The sequence below is a fragment of the Colobus angolensis genome, unplaced genomic scaffold, assembly GCF_000951035.1.
Source record: "Colobus angolensis palliatus isolate OR3802 unplaced genomic scaffold, Cang.pa_1.0 Scaffold451, whole genome shotgun sequence".
NCBI classification, from domain to species: Eukaryota; Metazoa; Chordata; class Mammalia; order Primates; family Cercopithecidae; genus Colobus; species Colobus angolensis.
Genome location: NW_012117944.1, coordinates 89,277 through 102,024, shown reverse-complemented (window position 1 = coordinate 102,024; position 12,748 = coordinate 89,277). Strand labels below are relative to the sequence as shown.

Below are 12,748 nucleotides of genomic sequence, written 5' to 3'. Positions count from 1 at the left end.
ATTGCTTCCTAATTGGTTTTACATCCAAAAAGTTTTAGGACTTTGGGCTTAGCTCATAGGAGAGTTCATGGATGTATGCTTGGAGTCTATATTTTTTTTCCCATATTAAAAGTGGAATATCAATTGTTTGAGAAATATTGGCTCATACATTGGCTCAGGTGGCTTCTCTCTCCCACCTCTCTCTACATTCATTGAGTCACTACTTGAATTTAAGTCTTCAATAGATAATGCACATTTATTGGAAAGAGCTCTGGATGTGTGAGCACGACAAACAACTGACTTTCCCTCAGAATCACCTCTCAAGTCATCCAGATCCAGATGCCCAGAATTGTTCCCTTTTTGCTCTCCCCTGTCCCCCAAAGACCTAGAGAGTAAGAGGATGCACAGAATCTGCTCTGAGACTATCTCCCGTCCATCCAGTCTATCAGCACATGATTTCCTATTACTCAAAGACTGCTTGACAGGAGCAGGGGCTTGAAGATCTGGATATAAACTGAACCTTCTGTCATTCCAACAATAAGATGGCCCAGTGAGAAAATCAACTAAGGTGGTTTGGCTAGGAGCAGCCTTCAGAGGTGTTGATAGAAAAGACTTGCAAGAATCTTACTTTAGTCATAAATCTTAATTTTGACTAGGATTGATGAACCAGTATTGGTCACATTTGCCGATTTGCAGGGAGTTGGCATGAAAAATACGGTGGAAAATTCAGGCTGTGATGTTAAAGGTAACCCATTGAACACTTGCACAAATTCAGTTGAAGAGTTCGTGGTCTTGTTAGTTTGAGCTGGGTTCAGGACTGAATCTTGAGGTCCTGAAAAACCACTTAACCAGCACCTTGTTACCTGTACTTCACAGTCAGATGTTATGCATTGTGGAAACTATGGCTAGGTTATGTGACGTTTTAATAGTAAGCAGTACAGTGTCACCAAACAGCTAAAGGTTATAATTAAAAAACTGAGTAGAGAAATTTTAGATACTGGCTACCTAATCATTCACAGCTATTTGGCCACTGTTTTCACTAGATATTCTTTCACCTCTCAAGGAAGGTCTCACAATTCACAACATTAAAAGCGATTTTCTGGCCCGACCAAGTGGCTCATGCCTGTAATCCCAGCATTTTCAGAGGCTAATGTGTTGAGGATTAGCTGGACTCAGGAGTTCAAGACCAACCTCGGCAACATGATGAAATCCTGTCTCTACAAAAATTAATACAAAAAACTAGCCAGGCATGCTGTTGCATGCCTATAGTCCCAGCTACTCGAGAGGCTGAGGTGGGAGGATTGCCCAAGCCTGGCAGGTTGAGACTGCAGGGAGTAGTGTTTGTGCGACTGCACTCCAGCCTGGGTGACAGAGCAAGACTCTGTCTAAAAAAAAAAAAAAAAGAATGTTTCTAAGAAGTTCAATGCATGTTAGACGGGCTAAGGCATTACATTTCCTAAGGATGACACATCAAGTAGAAGATATTAGCACAAATGATTTTATCTGATAATAAACACATTTGCTTGGCAGAAACATAGGGTGGAGGTTGGAGGACTTTAAAATATAATAGTTCTCAACAATGGACTTAAGACTTAAATTTTGTTCATGGAATAAATGAGAAAGGAGATAGAAAGAAATGTTGGGTTCACAGGCAGGTAGGAACCATGTGAAATTCTGTTTGCTAACTGTAGGAGAGAGATACTACGTAAGAAATGCTTGCTTCATGTAATTTTGCCTAGGTCCACTATGGGGAGGAAAAGTGCTAAACATTAAAGTACCTTGTGTTCTTCAGTCTCCTGCAATGTTGAATGGCTCTGGCCTTGAAACAATTAAAGAAAAGACCGAAGTATCAACATTATTTATGAGGTGACTGTACCCTTTTTTAGAACTCTGGTCTCAATGAGGAGTCAGTGTATCTACATCGGTCATCATGTTCCCATTGCAGTTTCTTAGCTTTGCAATTTTTAAGTGCACCTGAGGAGGAGCGCACACCTGGGGATGACAATCTCTACTAACCAAACTCGGAAGAGATTAGTATCAAACCAGTAGCAAGGCCGGGTGTGGTGGCTCACGCCTGTAATCCTAGCACTTTAGGAGGCCGAGGCAGGTGGATCACGGAGTCAAGAGATTGAGACCATCCTGGCCAACATGGTGAAACCCCATCTCTACAAAAATACAAAAATTAGCTGGACGTGGTGGCGCGCGTCTGTAGTCCCAGCTACTCAGGAGGCTGAGGCAGAAGAATCGCTTGAACTCAGGAGGCAGAGAGTGTAGTGAGTCGAGATTGCACCATTGCACTCCAGTCTGGTGACAGAGTGAGACTCTGTCTCAAAAAAAAAAAAAGAAAAAAGAATAAAGAAAACCAGTAGCTCCTCCTCAATGGTCAATTTACACATGGGGAAAAATACTAATTATTTTTCTCATTCGATAAATGCTCTTTAAAATATAGTGTAAGAGAGGAAAACATTTTCCTTCTACCCTTTTAGGATCTTAGCTGGGGCCCCTAAAAGAAAAGTCAGATTAACAAGAGAAGAACAAATAGAAATGTGGTAACGTGTGTATCTCATGTATACATGGGAGAAACTCAGAGAGTAACTCAAAGAGGTGGCTAGAACTTGGGCTTAAATGCCATCTTCACCTAAAGCAAAGGAAAATGCATGTGGGGAACAAGTCATAGGGAGATGACTAGGAAAAGTATAGTAAATGAGGGAAAATTTGGTCATACAGATTTAAGTCAGTATCATCTCCACTGAGAAGGGTCTCTTGTGATTTAGAGTTACCTTTCACTATCTGGTACAGAGAAGGAGACATCCATAAGAATGGAGGTTTCCCTTATGAATGTGCATTACCCTTACAAAAGGCCAAGGCATACTCTATTTTCAGAGCTTGTCTTGTGTATACTGTTTTTCAAAATAAGCACTTCAAAATAATCTTTACGTTACAGAGCATACCTTTGTGGTGGCATATTCTGATCTCCTATAGTAGATTCTCACAAATTTCTCATGTAAGTAGCTCTTTAAAAGTTGCTTTTACTAAAGGGTAAGCAGATGGTAATTCAAAACAGTATAGGAGGAAAGTGCATTTAAGGGCAATTAGTATATTAGGTTTGTATATCAGTGGAATGTGAAGCTGATACAGAAATGAATGAATATGCAGCTCTCCAAATCAGGGATAAATATCAGAGCTTTATAAGCTCTAACTTTCCTGATTTCCGTCCCTTATTTGGATAGTTGCATATTAATTTCCTTAGGGACCTATCTTCCTCTTTTGTGGACCTTATTGGTGAGGCTGTCCATTAAGGTTTGCAGTCCCCTCTACTAAGCCAAGCAATTGTCATGAGATCTGAGCTAAGCTAACTGAACTTTCTTTTGTAGGAAATAAATATATGGCACCCTAAAATATGCCTCGATACAAAGTCCTGTCAATTAGTATTTGTGTTGCTCTGCATCCTCACCAGCTTTGGTGATGTCAGTTTGTATTGCATTTCAGACATTGTAATAGATGTGTAGTATTATCACATCTATTGCGTTAATTTGCAATTCTCTAATGATAATGATACACTGAAAGGATTAATAGCTCATCAAAGTAGGAAGAATCATAGTTACACATTAATCATAGCACGGTGGTCCACTTGGAGCAGCTTCCCTGCAGCTGCTAACTAACCAAGAGTCATGTAGCATGCTGACCACCTGCTCCTCCATTGTTCCTATAGGTAGAAACTCACAAACAAGAATCGTGGGTCTTTTTTGCTCAAGAATTGCTTCAGACATTTCAGATTCTGAACTCTAGTGGAGAGGCTGACACCAACCAGTCTAAAGACCCCACCATGCAACTGGCTCAGAAGAATGCACCTTTGGCATCTCCCTGTCCCAAGACTGCACTCCTCACTTCTTAATGAATCAAAAATCCCTACACTTCAGCTGCTGTCCAGATCCCTCACAAACCCTACCTTAAACCTCTTGGGGAGGTGGATTTGACTTTTCCTCTCATCTCCTTGTCTGACTGTCTTAAAAATATGACACTATTTCTCTGCTGCTATCACCATTATCTCAGTATGTTGACTTACTGGGCATAAGGCAATGAATCTATTATGGTTAAAGTTTAGTGGAGAGCTAGCCTGGAGGCTCCTCATGGGCATTTGTCCATGGTTCGATACTCTTTTGCTGCTGTGGCAAACCTGGAGATTCACTGAAGTGTCTGGCATCTTACTTGCCAGCATGGCACTGCCAACCTTCAGCTCAGGCTCACCTGCAAGGTAGAAATGGTTGCCAGAATGGGAAAACATCTCTGGTGAGTGTTCCAACATCCTCTTTTCCTTCTCCTGATCTGCTGGCCTTCTTAGAGGTCCTGTCACCTCTTTGGAGGCCTGTTGTCCCTCCTTCATAAAGGGCCCTGCTCAAGGACATTTTTACAAATTGCAAGGAGCACGAGGGCACAGTACAGTGGAACTATTCCTGGGCTCTTTGGGTTTCAGTTCTGAAATCTGTTTTGTTTTGTTTGTTTGTTTGTTTGTTTTGTAAACAGAGTCTCACTCTGTCACGAGGCTGGAATGCAGTGGTACAATCTCAGCTCACTGCTGTTGGCTCTCCCTCCTTCACCTGGTGAAGGAGCTAGGGCCAGGCCACCAGGACTTGACCAAGAGGCCAGGAATGATGAGATGCAGGAATGGCTTCCTCTTCTCACACCTGTCAGAGGACCTAATTTGGCCAGGGAACCACTTTATCTCCAGCAGGACAATTTTCCCTTCAACAATTACCTATAAGAGGCATTGACGCTGACATAGGGCAACCCATGGGGCTCATTTGGGTACACTCTCCATTCTCTATATCTGATTTATTAAATTTGAAAAATAGTATTGCCACCTATTGAGATGATCCAAAGCCAATGGAAAATTTGTTCTCTTCCATATTGTTTTCTTCTATATCTTATATCCCATAATCCTACTTGGGCCAGTGTTCAAACCTGGACTCTGAAAGGGCGTGCCAAAGCAGAGGAGCCTTAAGAAAGTTCAGGAAGTAAGGCATAAGCCCAATGAAAGCCCTTCAAGTTTTCTGGACTGCATTTTGAAGTGTTCAAGGAATACACTGATATTGGTCCAAAGGCCTTAGAATATTTAAAGATGATAAACATGACATTTATTAGCCAGAGTGTTCCTGACATTCAGTGAAATTTGCAATAAGTTGAAGGGGCACTGGACATATCTTTGTCTCAAATGGTAGAAACAAAGGTGTTCACTGGCAGAGATCTGGTCAGAAACAGAGAGAACTATAACACATTTAGCAGCAAGCCACCTTGCTAGCAGCTGCTCAAGGAAGCCTTGGACCATGACATGGACCCACCACAGGAGCCCCATTTAAGTTAGGACCCCCTGGGACCCAGGCTCCCTGTAAGTAGGAACACTCTACTTACTGAATTCCATGTGCCAACTGCAGACAGGAAGGCCATTGGAAAAAAGATTGACCAAATCACAAAGGGGCCAATAATGAAAAAATCAACTTCCAATTCACCGAATGCCTGAAATACCTGAGGGACCTGGGGCTGAGAACTTCTGTAATAAGGATCAAAAATGATGGGGTCTGAGGGCAGGCTCTGACCCAGCTAGTACCCTCCATATTTCCCATGTGGAGCCCTGGGTCATTATGATGCTGAGAAATCAACGTTTAGCCTTTCTAGTAGATACCAGTGCCACCTATTTGGTATTAAATACACACCTGTTCAAATTGTCTTCTGAAACTATGAAAGTGATGGCAGTTTTAGAGAAGACCCTAAAAGAACCATTCCTGCAACCCCTGGATTTCCAACTGTGACAGACCTGCCTAAAGCATCGCTTCTTATATATGCCTGAATACCCTATCCATTTCTTGGGACATCATCTCTTGACTGAACTGAATGCAAATGTTACCTTTTCCCCAGGATAGGTGAATATTACAGTGTCCGCAGATCAAGCCTATACCTTGCAAGCTGCATTGTTGCAGCAACAGGCTCAGAATCTCTCTCTCACCCCTGAAGAATTCCTAGAAGAGGTGGGTACTGATGCCTGGGCAGATGGGAAACCAGAGAGTACTAAGTCTGCAGTCCCAGTACCAAAGTATGTGAAGGAACCACACTGCTGAGTCTTAAACAATACCACCTGAGAGAAGAGGTATGAGAAGGTGTTCAGTCTTTGTTGTCTGATTTCCTCCAGTCTTTGTACTCAATAGACCTTGCTGGTCCTCATGTAAGAAATCTTATCTGGACTTCTCTCAACTGACTAAAGCAGAGCATTGTGAAAATACAGCCACTATTATCTCTCTCCGAGGGAATCCTCATGTAACCATGATAGGTGTGTGGCCTGATGCCTATATTCATCTTCTCATCTGTGTGTCAAGGAGTATGGGGCTAGGGTTTTGGGGTTTTTTTAAAGTTTTCGTTTTGTTTGTTTTGTTTTGTTTTTGAGAGACAGGGTCTCGCTCAGTCACCCAGGCTGGTGCTATCATAGCTCACTCCAACCTTAAACTTCTAAGCTCAAGCAATCTTCCTGCCTCCATTTCCCAAGTAGCTGAGGTTACAGGCATGTGCTACCACTACTGGCCTTAAAATTTTTTTTTGGTAAAGTCAGGTTATCACTATGTTGCCCAGGCTGGTTTTCAACTCCTGGCCTCAAGTGATCCTCCCACCTCAGCCTCCGAAGTAGCCGGGACTACAGGCATGTGCCACCACACCCAACTAATTGCTTTAATTTTCTGTAGAGATAAGATTTCTCCCTATGTTGCCCAGGCTGATCTCAAACTCCTGAGCTCAAGTGGTCCTCCCACTTTGACCTTCTAAAGTGTTGGGATTACAGGTGTGAGCCACTATGCCCAGCCCCTACATTTCAATAGGGGTGAGTGAAAATAGAGATGTAATTTTCTGCACTGCACTACCGCATTGATGCTATGAATTCCATCCATGGAACACGTGGAAGCCCGTGGATCACAGATTAAGACACCTACAGACATTGTCATCCCCTGAATAAGGAACCTAAGTCACTTTTATGGTTTTGTGAAACAGTAGTTCACAAACATTTAAGAATTGAATAGTGGCTAACAAAAGAAATATTGGGTTGGTGTGGTGGCTCACGCCTTTAATCCTGGCACTTTGAGAGGCCGAGGTGGGTGGATCACCTGAGGTCAGGAGTTTGAGACCAGTCTGGCCAACATGGCGAAATCCCGTCTCTACTAAAAATACAAAAATTACCCAGATGTGTTGGTGGGTGCCTGTAATCCCAGCTACTTAGGAGGCTGAGGCAAGAGAATTGCTCGAACCCAGGAGGCAGAGGTTCCAGTGAGCTGGGATCATGCCTGGGTGACAAGAGTGAAACTCTGTTCCAAATAATAATAATAATAATAATAATAATAAGACATATCAAGGAATTAACAGAAAATACTTAAAATCAAAGACAATATTTAAAGGATGAACATAATTTTCAAGTGATTTAAAATTTGTGTTTAAAGGGGAATGCCTCCTTAAGAACTGAAATCAAAAGTCACTGCCCAAGGAGCTTCTATTACAGAAGCTGGCAGACAACTCTAGGAAGTAGACCCATTAAGTGGTTTCCAGAAATACTGGTTGGGTTACCTTCCTGGGCTGTATTGGTAGTGGCTAATTTCTGTAAATATAACAATATCTTTTCTCCAGTTTAGTTTACATTGCTTCCTAATTGGTTTTACATCCAAAAAGTTTTAGGACTTTGGGCTTAGCTCATAGGAGAGTTCATGGATGTATGCTTGGAGTCTATATTTTTTTTCCCATATTAAAAGTGGAATATCAATTGTTTGAGAAATATTGGCTCATACATTGGCTCAGGTGGCTTCTCTCTCCCACCTCTCTCTACATTCATTGAGTCACTACTTGAATTTAAGTCTTCAATAGATAATGCACATTTATTGGAAAGAGCTCTGGATGTGTGAGCACGACAAACAACTGACTTTCCCTCAGAATCACCTCTCAAGTCATCCAGATCCAGATGCCCAGAATTGTTCCCTTTTTGCTCTCCCCTGTCCCCCAAAGACCTAGAGAGTAAGAGGATGCACAGAATCTGCTCTGAGACTATCTCCCGTCCATCCAGTCTATCAGCACATGATTTCCTATTACTCAAAGACTGCTTGACAGGAGCAGGGGCTTGAAGATCTGGATATAAACTGAACCTTCTGTCATTCCAACAATAAGATGGCCCAGTGAGAAAATCAACTAAGGTGGTTTGGCTAGGAGCAGCCTTCAGAGGTGTTGATAGAAAAGACTTGCAAGAATCTTACTTTAGTCATAAATCTTAATTTTGACTAGGATTGATGAACCAGTATTGGTCACATTTGCCGATTTGCAGGGAGTTGGCATGAAAAATACGGTGGAAAATTCAGGCTGTGATGTTAAAGGTAACCCATTGAACACTTGCACAAATTCAGTTGAAGAGTTCGTGGTCTTGTTAGTTTGAGCTGGGTTCAGGACTGAATCTTGAGGTCCTGAAAAACCACTTAACCAGCACCTTGTTACCTGTACTTCACAGTCAGATGTTATGCATTGTGGAAACTATGGCTAGGTTATGTGACGTTTTAATAGTAAGCAGTACAGTGTCACCAAACAGCTAAAGGTTATAATTAAAAAACTGAGTAGAGAAATTTTAGATACTGGCTACCTAATCATTCACAGCTATTTGGCCACTGTTTTCACTAGATATTCTTTCACCTCTCAAGGAAGGTCTCACAATTCACAACATTAAAAGCGATTTTCTGGCCCGACCAAGTGGCTCATGCCTGTAATCCCAGCATTTTCAGAGGCTAATGTGTTGAGGATTAGCTGGACTCAGGAGTTCAAGACCAACCTCGGCAACATGATGAAATCCTGTCTCTACAAAAATTAATACAAAAAACTAGCCAGGCATGCTGTTGCATGCCTATAGTCCCAGCTACTCGAGAGGCTGAGGTGGGAGGATTGCCCAAGCCTGGCAGGTTGAGACTGCAGGGAGTAGTGTTTGTGCGACTGCACTCCAGCCTGGGTGACAGAGCAAGACTCTGTCTAAAAAAAAAAAAAAAAAAAAGGAAAGGAGGAAAAGCTGGGCACGGTGACTGTAATCCCAGCACTTTGGGAGGCCGAGGTGGGTGGATCACGAGGTCAGGAGATCGAGACCATCCTGGCTAACACGGTGAAACCCCATCTCTACTAAAAATACAAAAAATTAGCTGGGCGTGGTGGCGGGCGCCTGTAGTCTCAGCTACTTCGGAGTCTGAGGCAGGAGAATGGTGTGAACCTGGGAGGCAGAGGTTGCAGTAGCCGAGATCATGCCACTGTTCACCAGCCTGGGCGATAGAGCAACACTCCGTCTCAAAACAAAACAAAACAAAAAAAGTGGCTCTCCTCAGTGAGGTTCCCGTGTAGTATGGCATAACCCTCCAGGGACTTCCCCAGAAGTTTCTTAGAATTGAGAGCAGATGCTAAGTCTCTGGTTGTCTCCTGACAGCACCAGATAACCCCTTTCTGGGGTCACCTAGGTCTTACAATTATTTTGTGCCCAGGGCTCAGCCTTTGATGTTTGTAGACTTTGCTCGAGGCTACTATTTGAGTGAACCCAAGTGTTCCAGATGAAACGATACAAGAACAAGTTCACATAATAAGACTGTTCCCCATCACCGCCTCCACTACCAATCAGCTGGAGTGCTGCAGTTCCCCCTACTATTCCTTTCTCCACTGCTGCAGATTTCCAGGGCTCTGAGAAAAGGAGGAGGACACAGACTCTGCTTTTCAGATCCACACGCTGATCCCCACTGCAATCAGTGACCTGAACTCGGAGTCTGAGTAGGGTAAGAAGGGCTCTGCTGAGGATGCTCGGGGTACAGCCAGGAGCACTGGAAGGGGGCTGACTGAGCTTTTAGATAGCAAAAAATGGAGAAGGATCCAAATCATGGAAAACAAAGGCCTGAATTCTGGTCAGCCTCAGTCCCACTGAAACAGGCTTTCCCTGCTTCTCCCTTCCTTCACCACCAGCCCTCCTAACCACAATGCGTTAAAGCTGCTTGCATCCTACTCTTCTATCCTATGTAGGCCTTTATTACCAGGACAGGGTTCCACGGATGAGGAACCCTGTGTCTGATGTGGGCATTTGACATGGTTAGAAGTGCTCTCACATGCTTGCATCTCATTAGACTCTCGCAGGTCTATAGGGGGCTGTTATTAGGCCTATCTGAGGACACCGATATTCAGAGCTGTGAATATCGTTTCAATAGGTTCTGTAGGGCCCGGAATACTCCTCATGGCAAATGAGGACAGAGAGCTGGTAAAGAGATAGCTTTTTCAAATGACCATACATCCTATGCTGTGACCACAGCAGCTCTGCGGGGGACTGTTTTAGTCTTGGTGCCTGATTGATTACAGCAACAGTTCTAAACTGATGTCCTTTTATGATGGCATTGCCAATAAGCTCTAACAAATGAAGATCATTTGTAATAGTAATAATTAGGGAAACTGCCTCTGAGAAGGGACGTGGATAGTGAATAATGATCACGTTTCACCCAGGCTTTGGGGAAAGTGTTATAAGGATGTCAAGTTTGGAAAAACATCATTTTTCAGAGAAGTGCAACCTGGGCTGTGGTTTCCAGAACCAATGCCTTCTGCCTAGGAACCACCGCCCAAGTAGTTACTCATCTTCTACATTCCCTTAAAATGCAACAGTCTTTTCCACTTTGCAGACAAAAAGCTTAAAACGTCATTTTTCTATTGGACACATGATCTCCTGAGAGTTTATTTGGCAAAAGAGAGCTAGATAGTGATTGGCTCCTCGAATTGGATAGAAGACAGGGTAGACAGGAGATATTTGAAATTCTCAAAAGGTACATTACCTATATTTTCCAAATTTGTGTTTGGCTCTCACATGCTAAAGCATATTTTTAGTTCTTAGAAAACTGTATTTTTTTTTTGAGACGGAGTTTTGCTCTGTTGCCCAGGCTGGAGTGCAGAGGCGCAATCTCACCTCACTGCAACCTCTGCCTCCCAGGTTCAGGCGATTCTCCTGCCTCAGCCTCTCGAGTAGCTGGGACTACAGCCACTACGCCCAGCTGCTTTTTGTATTTTTAGTAGAGATGGAGTTTCACCATGTTGGCCAGGGTGTTTCTCGAACTCCTGACCTCAGGTGATCCACCTGCCTCGGCCTCCCAAACTGCTGGGATTACAGGCGTGAGCCACCGCGCCCGGTCCAGAAACTGTATTCTTTAATGAGAATCATCATCTTCCAATAGGGAACCAAATAGCAATATAATATGTGCCCAAGTGCCTGCTTGGCAGGGAAAGGAATTTTAAGGTGGAGCTCATTTCTCTGAGTATTATTGGGATAATGTTTTTCTTTCTCTTCCCTGTAGACACGCAGGTGGCCCTGGTGACTGAGATGACATCCTCTCTAAAGATCTGGGGCACGCTCTTGGCCCTGCTTTACATCCTTTGCAGGCTGTGTGTATACAGTAAAGACGTTTACTGGAGAGAATTCATAAAACTTCATTACTTAAGTCCAAGTAGAGAATTCAAAGAGTACAAATGTGATGTCCTCATGAGAGAAAAAGAAGCTCTGAAAGGCAAAAGGTCTCATATATTCATCTATAGCTTATGGTTCAAAATTCAGCGTACATGCATCAATGAGAAGGGGAGCGACCGATATAGAAATGCATATGTATGGGCCCCAGGTGCCCTTAAAGTACTCGAGTGTCACTGGGAGAAGTACAACAAGAGGTATATAGAGAGCAGAAGCTTCAGCTACATTGAATTCCATTGTGGCATAGATGGATATGTTGATAACATAGAAGACCTGAAGATTATAGAACCTATCAACAACTAGAAAGTCTATGCACATCCTCAGATATTGGTAGAGTGTTCAGTGCTTCCAAAGTGGTGGGCCCTGCCTCCATCAATAGCCCCGGCCAATCCCCACTTACATTTATGTGTCAGTGTTTTTCAAGTACTTAGAGTTTATGTACCTCGTGATTTCTTGATACCAAATCTTTGTGTGGTGTCTGTATCTGTAATACAATTTTGTCCTAATTTGCCTAATTTACACCCACATTTTTTCCAAGATTCAGCTCGTATGGCATCTATCCTTGACTAACCTAAGACTTTTCCTGATATTGACTCTCTTATACCTTCCCAAGCTGAACAAACTTCTTTTTCTTAAATAAAATATATTATTCTAATACGTGTGACACTTATATATATTATGTGTGCAGAGTATGTATTGTGTGATTGGTGTGGGTATGGGTCATCTAGGCTATTTTTGCCTATGGCTGTGCAAGGGGTTTAGGGTGCACTTTATGTGTCTGGGTCTAATGTATGTGATATATTTATGTATATCATGTGGATATAAATGATTGTGTGCTAAACTGGAGACAAGTAGTGATGTAAGCACTCATCATGGTATCAATTTGAAATAATCAAAAGGGTCAAAATCCAGTTTTAAGAGCAGGCTGGGCAATGTGACTCATGCCTCTAATTTCAGCACTTTGGGAGGCCAAGACAGGTGGATCACCTGAGGTCAGGAGTTCGAGACCAGCCTGGCCAACATGGTAAGGCCCTGTCTCTACTAAAAGTACAAAAATTTGCCACGCTTGGTGGTACATGCCTGTAGTTCTAGCTATGGGAGACTGAGGCAGGAGAATCTCTTGAACCTGGGAGGCAGAGGTTGCAGTGAGCCGAGATTGCGCTACTGCACTCCAGCCTGGGCAACAGAGCAAGACTCCATCTCAAAAAAAAGAAAAAAGAATTTACTAAAGTGAAAGGC

At 43.0% G+C, this 12,748-nt stretch overlaps 1 protein-coding gene across 2 annotated transcripts in view; it reads left to right on the top strand.

Moving 5' to 3' along the window:
* The window catches only part of LOC105523139 (epididymal secretory protein E3-alpha), a 27,088-nt gene extending 14,924 nt beyond the window's left edge, over positions 1 to 12,164 (top strand). The window contains exons 1-2 of one of the 2 annotated variants that reach the window (XM_011957898.1): positions 9,676 to 9,791; positions 11,343 to 12,164. In XM_011957898.1, the coding sequence (XP_011813288.1) occupies positions 11,369 to 11,812 (444 nt within the window). In that variant the 5' untranslated portion in view covers positions 9,676 to 9,791; positions 11,343 to 11,368 and the 3' untranslated portion in view covers positions 11,813 to 12,164. Of the gene's footprint in view, positions 1 to 9,675; positions 9,792 to 11,342 lie in introns of those variants that run through there. The other variant, XM_011957899.1, reaches the window with a different exon arrangement.
* Positions 12,165 to 12,748: the final 584 nt, after the last annotated feature.